Source organism: Halichoerus grypus, chromosome 6, assembly GCF_964656455.1.
Source record: "Halichoerus grypus chromosome 6, mHalGry1.hap1.1, whole genome shotgun sequence".
Lineage (NCBI taxonomy): Eukaryota > Metazoa > Chordata > Mammalia > Carnivora > Phocidae > Halichoerus > Halichoerus grypus.
Genome location: NC_135717.1, coordinates 6943620 through 6959542, shown reverse-complemented (window position 1 = coordinate 6959542; position 15923 = coordinate 6943620). Strand labels below are relative to the sequence as shown.

The 15923-nt window shown below is 40.6% G+C and overlaps 1 protein-coding gene and 1 long non-coding RNA gene across 10 annotated transcripts in view; one reads left to right on the top strand and one right to left on the bottom strand.

Moving 5' to 3' along the window:
• Nucleotides 1–15923, top strand: part of LOC118527112 (NXPE family member 3-like) — a 61466-nt gene that overhangs the window by 30421 nt on the left and 15122 nt on the right. For 5 of the 9 annotated variants that reach the window (XR_013448689.1, XR_013448690.1, XM_078074372.1 and 2 more), the window contains exons 3-4: nt 8698–8904; nt 15497–15611. The exons of 1 other annotated variant lie outside the window; for it this stretch is intronic. Coding sequence is in view for 6 of the 8 variants with exons in the window: in XM_078074372.1 (XP_077930498.1) it covers nt 8900–8904; nt 15497–15611 (120 nt within the window). In the remaining 2 variants the exon portion in view is untranslated. Of the gene's footprint in view, nt 1–8649; nt 8905–11464; nt 11573–15496; nt 15612–15923 lie in introns of those variants that run through there. 3 more of the 9 variants (XM_036078760.2, XM_078074368.1, XM_078074369.1) reach the window with 3 other exon arrangements.
• The window catches only part of LOC144382211 (uncharacterized), a 32656-nt gene that overhangs the window by 9951 nt on the left and 6782 nt on the right, over nt 1–15923 (bottom strand). The window lies entirely within an intron of this gene.

The following is a 15923-nucleotide window of genomic DNA, read 5'->3' as shown; positions in this document are numbered from 1 at the left end:
TAAAATTTTTGCAGGGGTGGTGCACAGGGAAAGAGAGACTCTTAAGCAGGCTCCATGCCACCCAGCCAGCTCGGAGCCAGACTGGACTTGATCTCATAACTCTGAGATCATGACCTGAGCTGAAATCAAGAGTCGGACGCCTAACCAACTGAGCCATCCAGGCAACCCACAAAAGAGTGATTTTCTAACTCCATTGTTCTTTCTACAGTTATCAGCTGGCCTTTTATAAAAATAATGCTTCCTCTCATTAACTGGAGCTAATAGGTTAGTTGAAAGATAACTTCTCCTGGAAAGGCAAGAAAATATTCAACTGTTTCCCTTTAATGAGCAATTTGCAAAGAAAAGAGCCAGTTTAAAATGGTAGCAAATGACCATCTTTTTTTGGTATCATTGTATGATACATAGATTTTTATCAATTTGGTGTGATTGAGCCAATCTTTTATAAAATTATCATTTTCTCTAATTATTCCCTCTCATTCTTTTCTCTAATATTCAAATTTTCACAATCTCTGCCAAATTGACTCCTGTGTCCTTTCTGACATACCTCCAACACTAGAAAGCTTCCTTGATTTCTGGCACAAGGTATCCCAGGCTCACTTTGTACTATTTTGCTCCTGACATAGAATTTGTTGATTCTCCAAGAATTCATGGAATTAGAAATGAATAGAATGAAATTAGAAATGAATATCTGGTCACTGTAGTGCTCATGATTATTGGAGTAACATTGTTTCTAGGTTATTTAGAAGACAGAAGAGAATGCAGATTGATGACAGATACACAGACTAAAAATCACAAATTCATATTGATATTTCAGATTAATTGTAGAGTTAGTGGTTTATTTTCTTATTTGAGTTTATATTTGCATCTCATTTCTCTTACATGGAAAATCTAACAATACAATTACTTTCATGCATTGTTGGTGGGAATGCAAACTGGTGCAGCCACTGTGGAAAACAGTATGGAGGGTCCTCAAAAAGTTAAAAATAGAACTGCCCTACAATCCAGTAATCGCACTACTGAGTATTTACCCAAAGAATAGAAAAACACTAATTCAGAGTGATACATGCACTCCCATGTTTATAGCAGCATTATTTTCAATAGACAAGATATGGAAACAGCTCAAGTGTCCATGGATAGATGAATGGATAAAGATGATATGGTATTTATATATACAATGGAATATTATTCAGCCATTAAAGGAATGAAATCTTGCTATTTGGAATGACATGGATGAAGCTAGAGAGTATGAAGCTAAGCAAAATAAGTCAGAGAAAGACAAATACTATATGATTTCATTCATATGTGGAATTTAAGAAACAAAACAAATGAGCAAAGGGAAAAAAGAGAGGCAAACAAAAAAACAGATTCTTAATTATAGAGAACAAACTGATGGTTACCAGAAGGGACAGGGGTGGGGAGGTGGGTGAAATAGGTGATGGGGATTAAGGAACACACTTGCTGTGATGCACACCAGGTGATGTATGGAATTGTTGGATCACTATATTGTACACCTGAAACTAACATAACACTGTATGTTAACTAACTGGAATTAAAATAAAAACTTTTTTAAAAAACTCACAATTACTTACTTGCTATAGTCTATCATATTAAAAAAAGTAATTTCAAAGTAACAATACCACTGTTAAAAATAACAGTAAAACCACTGAATGAAGTTAAAGATCTGTTTATAGATGACCAGGGTTGTATCAAAAGGACTCAGAAGCCAACCTGAAGAAGCTTCCACTGGACCAAAAAATAAAAAATAAAAAAGGACATTTGATTATCAACAAGGAAAAAAAACTGCTGCACTGGATTGAAACACAACAGACATGTTTAAATCCACAAATTTATGATAACACTTTGGAGAATTTTAGGCAATCAGCTCATTATTTTAAAAACTGTTAGGTAAAGGAAAAGAATCAAGTTTTTATCCTGTCTTTCCTATATAACCAAATGATTGGCAAGGGGAAATTTCTCTCTATACCAATACTCCAGCTAATAAATAAAGAAGGAATGATAACACTAGAATATCATCATTTCATAACTCCTTGTGAATTGATAGAATTAGTCAGTAATCGGGGCGCCTGGGTGGCTCAGTCGTTAAGCGTCTGCCTTCGGCTCAGGTCATGGTCCCAGGGTCCTGGGATCGAGCCCCACATCGGGCTCCCCGCTCAGCGGGAAGCCTGCTTCTCTCTCTCCCACTCCCCCGATTGTGTTCCCTCTCTCGCTGTGTCTCTATCAAATAAATAAATAAAATCTTTAAAAAAAAATAAAATAAAAGAATTAGTCAGTAATCATCAATAGCTGCTCATATCACAAAAAGTAGAGATATCCAGACAGTGTGGTTCCTGATGGAAGCAGAGTCATTACTTCTGAAGCTTTGCCCCCCCCCAAATGGAATCTGAATTTGATCAAGCCTCTATATCTAATTACTAATTTATAGGAAATACAGAGTTGAAAGAAAATGTTAAACAGTATTGATGTTAAAAGCCAGACCATAGGAAACTCTACAGAAAAAAACAATCTGGTTTCTTCAACAAATAATTGCAAATGGGGAGGTGGGGCACATGGAGGAAGGGGGCTGATAGCCTGAAAAAGATGTGAGACATAGCCATCAGTCACGGAGTGTGAACTCTATATGATTTGAACCAACTGTAATATTCTTTTGTAAACTTTTTTTGTCCTTAGACTGCATCCCCCTAACCAAGTACGAAGAACTGAATAAATTCGTTCTCTTGTGGTTGTTAGCAATTTGATAAATATTTCGAGGTGTTCATTATGTTCCCAATTTCAGGGACTGCACTTCTTAGATTTAAATTTTTAATAGGTATTGCATATACATGAATCAAAAGGCAAAACTGTACAGAAAATTATGCAAAGAGAAGTCTTGTTTCCATTCCTGCCCTTCAAACTCCATTCCTCTTCCATCTATAGGCCACTATTTTGTTTATTTATGCATCAGATACTTCTTTTTACAAATATAAGGATTTACAAATATAAGGATTTAAATGTATATGTATGCATGTACATATACAAATATAAGGATTTATACATATATAAGGATTTTTACAAATATAAGGATTTAAATGTATATGTATGCATGCACATATATAAAAATGGATGTACCTAATTTTACTTAAAATTTTATTAGCAAATATAAAACAGAAAATGCATAAAACAGTTTAACAAATTGTTATAAAATGATCATTCATATAACTCCCACCCAAAATAAGAAAGAGAACAAGATCCTCACTCCAGAAGCCCCTGACACCTTGTTTCTCCCGAGTTGTAGCCCCTCCTTCTCTCCTGTTGTTCTAGATGTACTCATTATTCTAACTTTTATAATAGTTTTGCCCTTGTCTTTCTTAATGGTTTTTCCAACTTATAACAATACATGTGCATTTTGCCTGACAACTTCATGTAAATGAAAACATACACTATGAATTCTGTTTTGTCTGGCTTCTTATGCTCAGTAAAGTATTTAAGATTCATCCATATTCTTCATATGATTGCAGTTGGTCCATTTCCACTGTTATATGGTGTTTCATTGTATGATTATATCACACTATATTTTTACTTTCCACTGTTGATGGGCTATTATGAAAAACTGCTGTATTCTTGTGCCTGTAACTTTACAGCCTACATGGACAGATGTTTCTGTAGGGTGTCCCCTGGTGGTGGTTTGCTGATCAGAGAGTAGATATATCTTTTGACTTATTGGAGTCTGCCAATTTTTCAAAAGTGGTTTTACTTGTTTACTCTTTCACAAGCAGCTCTTGTTGTTCCACATTCTTGCCAGCATTTGATATTATCATCTTTAAAGATTTTATCATTTTTAAATATTTGGCAAAATTTGTGGGTGTGTAGTAGTGACTTATGTGGTTTTAATTTGAATTTCTCTGGATTACTTATGAAAGAACATTAAAAAAAAAAAAAGTTTGGGATGTTTGGATACCTGATTGACCTGGCACATTAAATGAGAAGTCCATCCATTCCCCATAGCTCTGCAGTGCATCTTCCTCATAAATCAGGTGTCAGTGTATCAGTTTGTTTTGGGGCTGTCTATTCTGTTCAGTGAGTCTGTCTGTCTATACCAGCACCAATACCACCCAGTCTTCATTACTATAGTTCTGTATTAATTCTGCATTTCTGGTGGACAAGATCTACACTTTTGTTCTTCTTTAAAAGGACCTGGGCAGGGGCGCCTGGGTGGCTCAGTTGGTTAAGCAACTGCCTTCAGCTCAGGTCATGATCCTGGAGTCCCGGAATCGAGTCCCGCATCGGGCTCCCTGCTCAGTGGGGAGTCTGCTTCTCCCTCTGACCCTCCCCCCATCTCATGTGCTCTCTCTCTCTCTCATTCTCTCTCTCTCAAATAAATAAATAAATAAAATCTTTAAAAAATAAAATAAAATAAAGGGGCCTGGGCAGGTTTTTTTTTTTTTTGGCCTTTTGTGCTTCCATAGAAATCTTTTAACCAATTTATGAAATTGAAAAAAATTTCCTGTTGGATTATTTTGTGATTAGATTGAATAATTGTGATTATATTGAATAATTGTGATTATACTGAATTTGTAGTTGATTTGGTTTCAACTGAGATATAATGAACATCTTCCCATTAATACTATTTTTGTCATTGATTTCTCTTTTTTTTTAAAGATTTTATTTATTTATTTGAGAGAATGAGGTAGAGCGAGCATGAGAGGGGGGAGGGTCAGAGGGAGAAGCAGACTCCCTGCTGAGCAGGGAGCCCGATGCGGGACTCGATCCCAGGACTCCAGGATCATGACCTGAGCTGAAGGCAGTCGCTTAACCAACTGAGCCACCCAGGCGCCCTTTGTCATTGATTTCTAATGGAATCCCATTGTAACCAGAGAATGTATTTCATATAATTTAAATCTTTGGAGATTTGGTGAGCCTTGCTTTTTGGCCCAGTATACAATCAGTTTTTGTAAATGTTCCACATGCAGATTCTGCAATCAATTGTTTTGGTTTTTTGGGGTTTTTTTTAAGATTTCATTTATTTATTTCACAGAGAGCGATAGTGAGAGCAGGAACACAAGCAGGGGGAGTGGGAGAGGGAGAAGCAGGCTTCCCGCTGAGCAGGGAGCCCAATTTGGGGCTCGATCCCAGGACCCTGGGATCATGACCTGAGCTGAAGGCAGACGCTTAACGACTGAGCTACCCAGGCACCCCTGCAATCGATAGTTTTATTGTCTAAGTAGGACTGGTTAGTTTTTTGGGTTTTTTTAAAAAAGATTTTACTTATTTAGGCGCGCCTAAGGTGGCTCAGTTGGTTAAGTGTCTGCCTTCGGCTCAGGTCACGATCTCAGGGTCCTGGGATTGAGCCCCGCATCGAGCTCCCTGCTCAGCGGGGAGTCTGCTTCTCCTCTCCCTCTGACCCTCCTCCCTGCTTGTGCTCTCTCTCTCTTAAGAGAGAGGGCGCACACACACCAGTGCAAGTGAACAGTGGTCATGGGCCACTCCTTCCTTTATGAAACCTTCTTTTCTCTCGGCTTCCATAATATCCCATCCTTCAATTCAGACATGAGTGACTTGAAAAATAAGGTCCCCACAGAATCCATTTTGCTGGTAAGGGTGGTATCAGAGGTACGTGGCTTTCAAGAGTAACGGTGGTTGCAAGGTCAGGCTCCTGACACAAAAATGGCATCCTTGGTGTAAACAATAGTGGGAATATCTCCTACTGCTCAGTCAGGCAGCAGCAGGGATGGTGGATGCCTCAGCAGTTATGTTCAGAGCATGGTGTAGGGTATAATTCCTAGAAGCTTAGCATTCAAGCTTGCTTTTCAAGTCTCCCAGCAATATTTGGGGTACACAGAATCCTCCTATTAATTTCTATTATTCTTTACTCAGCCGAATTATCTTCTGTCTCTGCAAAGTAAGAACTCTGATTAATCAGAGTAAGTGATTATACTGCCCCTGGTAACTGGCAATTACAGTTTCATATGGTAAGTGTTCGTGAACTATGAGAGTATACAGGATAGGCATGTGGCCCAGCCTTTGGGGCCTAGGGAAGAATTCCACAAAGGGAAGATACTTGAGCTGAGTTCTAAAACAGGATTGTGAATTAGCCAGGCACAGAGCATTCTAGGACATTCTAGATAGAAGGGCATTCCAGGCTGGGAAACAGAGATGGCCAGGGATGATATAATCACATGGCAACATTTTTGAGATGGGGATGGGGTGAGGGGAGAGGTGAGAGAGCAAAATTAAGCAAGAAGATCCCTGAGGATTTGTATACTATGCCCAAAGTGGTTTCCTGGACTAGTAGCAGGGCTTGAGCCCTTGACTTGCAATGTATACCCTGGGAAAAGGTAGATGCTTGACACTTCCTGGCTATGGTTTTAGATGAGTACTTACTTGTATTCAACTCTTAGCCTTGCCTGAAAATTCAGGAAAGAGCTAACTGAAAGTGACCATAGCCCGTGAGGGAAACCCCTGACCCAGAAAGAAACCAGCATGCTGGATCCCCACCTTGCAAACTCCTGAGCACAACTCCCCTCCCTTAGTCAACTCTGACCCAACTCAACCAAATTCCATTCCCTTAGAGACCTTGTTCTCTCAGGTTCTCCCCTAGACAACCCTCTTTCCCTTCCCATGTCTTCTATTGTTTAGTTAACAGAACATTTTTCTCCAAAGCTGTATCTTACTGCTCTATATGGATAGATGTTTTTGTGATTTGTCCCGCATAGCCGGCCGCCTGGACCTACATGTGCACAGGCAGGCTAAGGAATATTGTTTGTGAGACTTATGCTGTGTGAATGACCTTGGGACTCTTGTGGTTTGAAATATATTATCTGGCCTCCAGGTCAGAACTGGCCCTTCTGTTCTGGATGCCAAGAGCTACAAATCTTGTCCCACATCCCCTCCTGCTCCAGGCTGGGTTGGACCCCCCAAATGGAATCCAGGAGGGGAGGCAGACACACATAGCCCAAGCTCCTTGAAAATATAGAAAAATGATAACATAGAAATGCAGCTCGCTCCAAACTGCACATAGGCGAACAAATGTTTGATTTCAAACCCCGTTATTTGCCCTATAAATATGGCCCTTTTGGGGATGGTCAGTTGGAAGTCTCACCTGACGGGAGGACGCTGCACGCAGGCCTCTCAATCGGAACTCCAGCCTGGCTGTTTCCACAGGTTTTCCCCAGCTGATGAGGTTGGTTGTTGTAAGTACCTGATTTGATGTAACTTTGCCTTATTCTCATTTATCGTCTACTGTTAACTTTCATCTATATGTAGATTCCTTTCCTCTTCTGTTTCTATTAGGTTTCTATGATAATAATGCAGTTTTCTTTCCTTTTTGGAACTGAAACACAGCTGTTGTGAATCTTTTGTTCAGAACGCTTAACTTTACTGGGAAAGAAAACATTTTATATCCCTTCGTGTTGGCCTTGCTGCTAGAAAACCTAAGGCTGAGTTGATTGCTCACATGGAGCAATTTCTAAGCAACAAGTTCAATTACTGGTTTGTCTACCTCTGCCATTAGATACACAATTGTCTCTCAGCTCCAAACTTAGCCTTCTATGCTCGACTTTGTGAGTCTGGGGCTGGGACTCTGCAAACATCTCTGCTCTACCTGCTAGTTGCCTCTTAGGACCTTCTAATAGAGGATGCCAAAGGGAGAGGGCAAGGCTCCAGGAAAGAGAATGGGACTTGCTATTCCCGTTTGCTTCTTATGGGATTGCTGCTTGTGTCCTGTTCCAGTGAGCATCAGCTACCCTCCTCATGCTGACAGCACCTGGTCCTTGCAGGAGCAGAAGCTGATCCAGTTTGTGGTTTTTCCAACACTTTCAGAATGAGTTGAGCAGTGCCCTTCCGCAGAGGTCTGAGTGTTATCTCCATGGACTCCTATGTTTCTTAGTATTCATCATTCTAACAACTTCTCTCAGCTCCTTCAGTCCCAAGGGTGGTGGCTGCTTCCTGCAGTTGGAATCTACACAACACTGTAGTGTTATCATTCTGCTTTTCCAGTTACCTTTGCACAACTCTGTATAGCCAGTTAATGATTCTTTATATTAAATTCTCTGTTTGATCTGGTGGGATTTCTGTCTCCTTACCAGACCCTGACTGGAATACTTTCCTCTCTGCTTTCTGAGGTCCTTTTTGTAAATCAATCTTTCTTATTTTGTCTGATCAAATAATTTGTATTATATATTTTGGAAATAGAATCAAAATAATATTTTCCTATATAATCTCTGGATTTCAACGTTTCTTTTTTCCCCCAACCTCTCATGTAATTCCTACAGCCACAGCATTGGGAACCCTTCTCCCAGCTTGAGCCCTTTTTCTCCTCTTAGTGCTTGAGTGGTACAAAGAAGACAATGAAAATTCAGACTCAGGGAAAAAGCACTCAGTCTTTAACCAAGGACATCATCCCCTGCACATTCCCCGCATCTGCTTAGGTGTGGGATTCAAGTCTAGTTTCTCTTTAGAAAGGAGACATGCATGGCCCTCTCCCCAGTATGTTGTTTTGTTCTACAGATGTCAGTAGAAAAGGCTTTCTAGTGAGTGGGAAGAGGAAGTCATTATTCTTTGTCTGGGGGTTTGGACCATAGTGTTCTACAGTGGTTAAGCTCCTCTTTCCTGCAGACTTATTCCCACATTTCTTCTTTGCTGTTGTGTTTTCAGACTCTAAGGTTATTCTGCTATAAAGCGTGGCTCTCTTTCCTACTACAGCTGTCCTCTCTCCACATTTGACTTCATCCTGGGTGCCCGACTGGCTGCATCATCCCCATGTTTGGAGCTGCTGCACTTTGGCAATATTTGAAGCATTGGCAGGACGTTACCCTGTGAGTTGCTATGAAGAGAGGAAACAAGACTTTGGGGACTTTGTAGAGGAAGAAAAGAAAGAGCAAAAAGAGCTGAGAGGTATCCTGAGATGAGGTAAGCAGGCTTACGCTTCAGAAAGGAAATGTGAGCAGAGGAAGTAGACACATGGGCAGACTCAGGTTGAGGGAACAGGGCATTTGGGCTACTTGTCAAGCAACCACTTGTCAAGCATGGATTAAAATCACAATCTGGGCAAATTACTGTCTTTAATGTCGTATGGAATGAATACAAAGAAGGGCACAAGATATGGTGCCTGGTTTTGAGAAAGTGATATGTACAAATAGAACATTGGATAATGCCCACAGAAGGGGGTATGAGACAGTGCCAAGTGGTCAAGAAGACAGGAGACTCCGGTAAGGCTTTAGGGTGGAGAACGTAGTCAACAGTTTCAAATACTGCTGGGAAACTTGAGAAAGCCAAGGAGAAAGAGACCTCAGAGATGGCAATTAGCACTGGCAACCCTGTGGAAAACTGGAAGCAGGTTCATGGTTGGGGGGGCAGGTGAGATGGACCTTTTATTTCTATAATATTGGAGTATCTCTAGGATAGGATACCGATGTCCATCCCTGAAAGCCAGTAGCCAGCATCCAACTGTGCAAAGCCAAGGATAATGGCTAAGCTATCTTGGAGTGTGGTATTACACTAGTAAGCCCATAGCTGACCCTGTGGTTCTGTAACCTACCTCATGATATCCCTGCAGGCTCATTCTCATTCATGAACTGGGTGAAAGGGGAAAGGGAGGTGGCATTGGGTGGCAGAGGACCACCATGGTTCTTATTTCCCTTTTTGCTCCTATTGACCATTGCCTGATGCATGGCAATCATCTGGATGGTCCCGAACACAGTGCTGGCTGGGGAACCATGCCTGCGGATTGCCACCCAAATTTCAAAAGTATGTTTAAGTCTATGTACGGTAGTGATTCATCCATTAGCCGAACAAGCTTCTCTGACATGACTTTGCTGGCATCCCTTTGGGGTTTGCATTATGACATCAACTTGACTTTTCCCTGGGCAGCATTTATAATTAGGTAGATTGATTCGTCTTCTTGGTCTGCTGTAGCTGAATGTGTCTGCCTAGGTCCCAGAGCTGTGTTGGGGAGAATATGGAGCCTACAACCTAGTCCCAGGAGTGGAAAGGAGCAATTGAGTGGTAGGATGTCTGGAATTTCTAAGGGAGGGTGGTGGGGATTCCTAGGTCTTCCAACAGCCCCAAGAAGTAAGTGCAGAGAACATAAGCTCCTTCCTAAAGGAGGAGCTGGAGGGGGAGGAATAAAAGAGTAGGTAGCAGTTGCTTTGTGAAGCTGGGGAAGAGATACCTGGCTCTGTCCCAAGTGAAAGTCTCTTACTAGACTTGCCTTAGATTTGATAAGATGTTGAGTAAACATGATGTGGTAATAATCTGGAAGCAGATGCCTGACTGTAGGATGACTGCATTTATTAGAGCAGTGCCAGTAGCTCTTAGATTTTTTTTAATTTTTAAAAAGACTTTATTTATTTATTTATTTGAGAGAGAGAGAGAGAGAGCAAGCACAAGGGGGGAGAGGGGCAGAGGGAGAGGGAGAAGCAGATTCCCCTGCTGAGCAGGGAGCCTGACGTGGGCCTCGATGCCAGACCACGGGATCATGACCTGAGCTGAAGGCACACATTTAACTGGCTGAGCCACCTAGGCACCCCAGTTCTTAGATTTTTAAGGAAGTCTGTCCAACATTATAGGTACAAGAAAGCAGGACTAGAGTTTCTAGGTGCTTGATGAAGGTGAAGGAGGTGTGTGGGTGAATAGAATTGAGGGTCAAGTCCTCACATTTCAAGAAAATAGATGGAATGGGAATGTATCTGGAGTTTGCTAATAGCCATTGGGGAACTGAATCTCTTTCATACACTTCCCCCTGCCTCCCATCTTCATTTGGGCAGAAGCTAAAAATCTGCCAGGTGTCTTGTGTTGCTGCTATTACTGTTATTACTGTTATTATTGCTTCACATTTTTATGGGGCCTCATAATTTTTTTTCTTTTTTAGAGAGAGAGAGCAGAGGGGAAGGGCAGAGGGAGAGGGAGAGAGAGAGAGAATCCCAAGCAGGCTCCATGCTCAGCACAGAGCCTGACGTGGGGCTTGATCTAATGACCCTGAGATCATGACCTGAGCCAAAATCAAGAGTCAGATGCTCAACTGACTGAGCCACCCAGGCGCCTCTGGGGCCTCATAATTTTAATTGCACTTGCATATTATATATTCACTTGGTCTCCACATGAGCACTGTTGGAGACAATAATATGGAAAACTATAATGACATTGGTAACACCACTCACTGGCTTTATTGCTTTGGCCTGGGGCTCTTTGCTGTTCTGGATTAGACAACAGGCAGAAATTAATGCAGACAGTTGAGGTGCCTGAGTGGGTCAGTCAGTTAAGCGTCCACCTCTTGATTTCAGCTCAGGTATTGATCTCAGGGTGGTGAGTTCAAGCCCCATGTTTAAATCAATCAATTAATTAATTAATTAATGCAGAAGGTCAAGAAGAATCTCAGTTTATCCTCAGCTTGATGGTCCCCCATCCTACCCAACAGCCAGGTTCCCACTGCATCTGGCAGAATGAGCTCTTTACCATTCCCAGGATTCATGCTGGACAGTGGAAGGCCTGGTTCTCAAGCTCCAGGCCAGGTTTCCAGTGGAGGTATCTCTCTCTGGCTGTAGACAACTTGAAAGAGCCCCAAGCCCGTGTGCCCTATGTAAGTAGTCCTCTGGGCCCTCCCTTGGCTTTGCTCCTGGGCCACCTGGTCCTTCTTTAGCCCCTGCCTCAAGTCCTTGGTCCTCTCCGACTTAAATATGTCACCAGCCCCAAGGCAGTACTTAGGGGTATGCCTATCTTTGCCCTCACTTAATCCTGTCTTTTCTTGGGATCTAGCCTCAATGGAGGAGGAAGGGAATTCCTCCCAAAAAGTGCACTTTTTATTTCCACAGTTAAAATGTGATTGTATAGGAGCACCTGGGTGGCTCAGTCCGTTGAGCATCTGACACTTGATTTCAGCTCAGGTCATGATCTCAGGGTTATGAGATTAAGCCCTGTGTTGGGCTCCGTGCTGGATGAGCCTGCTTGAGATTCTCTCTTTCCCTTTCCTTCTGCCCCTCCCCCAATGCTCTCTCTTTCTCTTAAAAAAAAAAGATCATATAAATAACACATGCTTTTTATTTGAATTTGAGTAACACATGGAAATATAAAGAGGAAAATAAAAGACACCTGAAATCTCATTGTCTTGAGAGATAACTAACAGTTTGGTGACCATCCTTTCAAGAACCTCTTTATTCATTCAGGTATACATGTGTATAGTTTTACATGAATGGGATCATATCACATATACTTTGTGTGCATGTGTGTGTGTGTGCACGCGCGTGCGTTTTAAGTCATGAATTTCTTTCTCCCTATCTCTTCTTCCTAAATGAACACCCTATCCCCCTGTTTCTGTCCTACATATGATCAATATTATTATCTGCTGTGTACCCTTCTTTTTTTTTTTTTTTTTAAAGATTTTTATTTATTTATTTGAGAGAGAGAGAATGAGAGAGAGCACATGAGAGGGGTTAGGGTCAGAGAGAGAAGCAGACTCCCCGCCGAGCAGGGAGCCCGATGCGGGACTCGATCCAGGGACTCCAGGATCATGACCTGAGCCGAAGGCAGTCGCTTAACCAACTGAGCCACCCAGGCGCCCCTGCTGTGTACCCTTCTATATTCTTCATATCCAATTGCTATCATACAGATATATATATATATTTATGTATCTGTGCTTATATAATATGCATATACTTTATAAATAAATAGGTTTTTTTCTTGGTTTTGAAATGTGCTATACTTTAATCCATACTTTCTTTCATCACCTTGCTTTTCTTTTTTAAGATTTATTTATTTATTTCAGAGAGAGAGAGCACACAAGCTAGAGGGGCAGAGGGAGAGAACCTCAAGCAGACTCCACAGAGCACCAGTCCCACAACCATGAGATCATGACCCAAGCCAAAACCAAGAGTCAGACTCTCAGCTGACTGCACCACCCAGGCTCCTGACCTTGCTTTTCTTATTTAGTAATACCTTATGTTCACACTTCAAGTTACCCACTATAATTTTATTCCATATCAACATTTCATTTCATAACATGGTAGAATCCCCCAAATGATACACATATGTTTGGTTTCCAGTCGGGACCACTGTGAACAATGCTGCAATAAATATCCTGTTCCTTTCAAATAAGTTCTTTTATTTCTCTAGGATAGCTATCTAAGAGCCAGAATTGCTGGTTCAAAAGTATATGGATTTTAAATATTAATAGATATGGCCAGATTGCCTTCCAAAAAGGCTTGAACGCTTCAAAGTTTCACGAGCATAATTTCTTTTTCTCCTTTCATTTCCTCCACATTCCAGGCAGAAATAGAGAATTATTTCTCATTGTTGTTTTAATTTATAGTTTTCTGGCTTCAAATGAATTGGAGCATCTGTTCCTATGGCTGGCTATTTGGCAAATTGACTATGACTTTTGCCCCTTTGTCTATGAGATTGTTTATCTTTTTCTAATCAATTTGTAAGAGTTCTTTGTATATTATAGAAGTTGTGGTGGAGAGAACACTTATTCCCCACTTTTGATGTTTCCACCTAGGAGGGACAGACATTAGTGTAATGTTTCTGTCAGTTCTAAACTCTTCATTCATTTCCCTTCTGGGGTAGAGAGACTGAATCTGACTGGTGAGTTTGGGAGGAGAGGTTGGATGTGGTAAGCCCAGACCCTTCTTGTCTTTGTTTTCTGGGAGTGAGATGTCACTCAGAGTATATGTTCTTGATTGCACTCCACTGTCTTTTAATTGGTGAGTTTAACCTATTGACATTTATTGCAATGACTGTATAAATTAGGAATTGTTTCTTCTGTTTTTTTTTTTTTAAAGATTTTATTTATTTATTTGAGAGAGAGAGAATGAGAGACAGAGAGCATGAGAGGGAAGAGGGCAGAGGGAGAAGCAGACCCCCTGCTGAGCAGGGAGCCCGATGTGGGACTCAATCCGGGACTCCAGGATCATGACCTGAGCCGAAGGCAGTCGCCTAACCAACTGAGCCACCCAGGCGCCCTCTTCTGTTTTATTTCAAATTTCCCATTTATCATTCTTTTTTTCTCCTTCCCTACTTTCCAATGGATGAATCAAATTTTTTTCCTGATGTTTTAAACATTTTTACATTCTATTTTTAGTCTTATATTCATTACTTGTACTTATGTTTACCTACCTCTATTGATGTCTTATGTTTACTTACCCCTTATTGATTTTAACATAGTACTGGAGGTAGTGAGGGAAAATAAGTAAGAAAGTGAAATAAAAAGCATGTAGATTTGAAAGGAGGAAGTAAAACTCTCTATTTTCCAGATGACATGATCTTGTATAAATAAAATTCTAAGGAATACACTAAAAACTATTAGAGCTGATAAACAAGTTCAACAAGGGCACAAGAATCAAAATTAATACGCAAAAATAAATTATATTCCTAAACACTATGAGTGAACAATCCAAACATAAAATTTTAAAACAATTTCATTCATAATAGCATCAAAAAGAAGTATATCATTATCTGTATATTCCCCTTTGAACAATACAAATACTTTAGTATACTCTCACATCCCCTAATCTTACCCTATCCACCATCTCCACTATGTTGATATTGTGTAAAATTTAGTTATGAATTATATGAATATACATGTTTTTCTTTTCTTCTCTCTAGTCCCTATTTTTTCTCCTTTTTATTGAGGTATAGTTTGCATATAGTCAGATGCACAGATTTGTGTATAACTAATTTGGACAAATGTATGTAATATGTAAAACCATCACCCAATTCAAGATAAAGGACATTTCCAGAATGTCCCTCATGCTCCCTTATGGTCAGCCCCTTCCACCAGAGCCAACTGCTATTATGATTTCTATCACCATAGATTAGTTTGCCTCTTCTAGAATTTCTTACTAAGGGGTGCCTGGGTGGCTCAGTCAATCAAGCATCCAACTCTTGATTTAGGCGCAGGTCATGATCTCAGTGTCCTGGGATCAAACCCCGCATCCAGCTCCATGCTCAGCAGGGAGTCTGCTAGAGATACTCTCTCCCTCTCCTTCTGCTCTTCCCCCTGCTTGCACTGTCTCTCTAAAATAAATAAATAAATCTTAAAAAAAGAATTTAGAATTTCATGCTAAAAGAATCATGTAATATGTGCCTTTTGTGTTTTGCTTTTTTCACTCAACCTTGTATTTTTGACAGTCATTCATGTTGTTGCATTTATCAGTAGTCGTTTTCTTTTTCTTGCTAGTTGTTATTCAATTGTATGAACATACCAAAACTTGCTTATCTAATCTTCCACTGGTGGATATTTGCATTTTCTTTTTCACTTTGGGAATATTATGAATAAAACTGCTATGAATATTCTCATATGTTTCTTGTGAACATAAATAGAATTGCTGGATCATAATTGCTCCAAGGGTGTGCTGGAACTTCTCCACTAGACACCTGAACTTTTACAAAAGCCCTCTCATCCACAGTGACTGTCATTATTGGTCTTGATAGGGGAGACAGTAGAAAACTCTTATTTCACCATGTTTATAATGACACTCCTTCTGATTTTACACTTTTACCTATCTAGGGTCTTGATCACATACCAGATGTCTAGTAAACAACTCCAGGCTCCCACAGACCTATTCATCAGACAGTTCAAGTGGCACATGACTGTGGTTGTGGGATCAGTCATTGCAATTTGTGTAAGTATATTTCCTTCCACTTCTCTCTGTCTGTCCATAAAGCTTGAACCAACTCCTTTCATCTAGGAGAAGGAGGCTGAGGGAAGCTCTCCATTTTGTCATCCTTTTTTCCTCTTTGTAATCCAGAAACAGAAATGACAAAGAGGGACAAGCTCTTAGAAAAAGAATGAGCAAATTATATCAGGTAGGGGTAGCTGTAATGGAGTCCAAAACATTAGCCCAAAAAGCAGTTTGCTTGAGGGGAAGATGGAAACTTGAGCTATCCATGCTTTCTCTTTCCCCAAGGTGCTATATTTCTGCTCCAGCTTATGT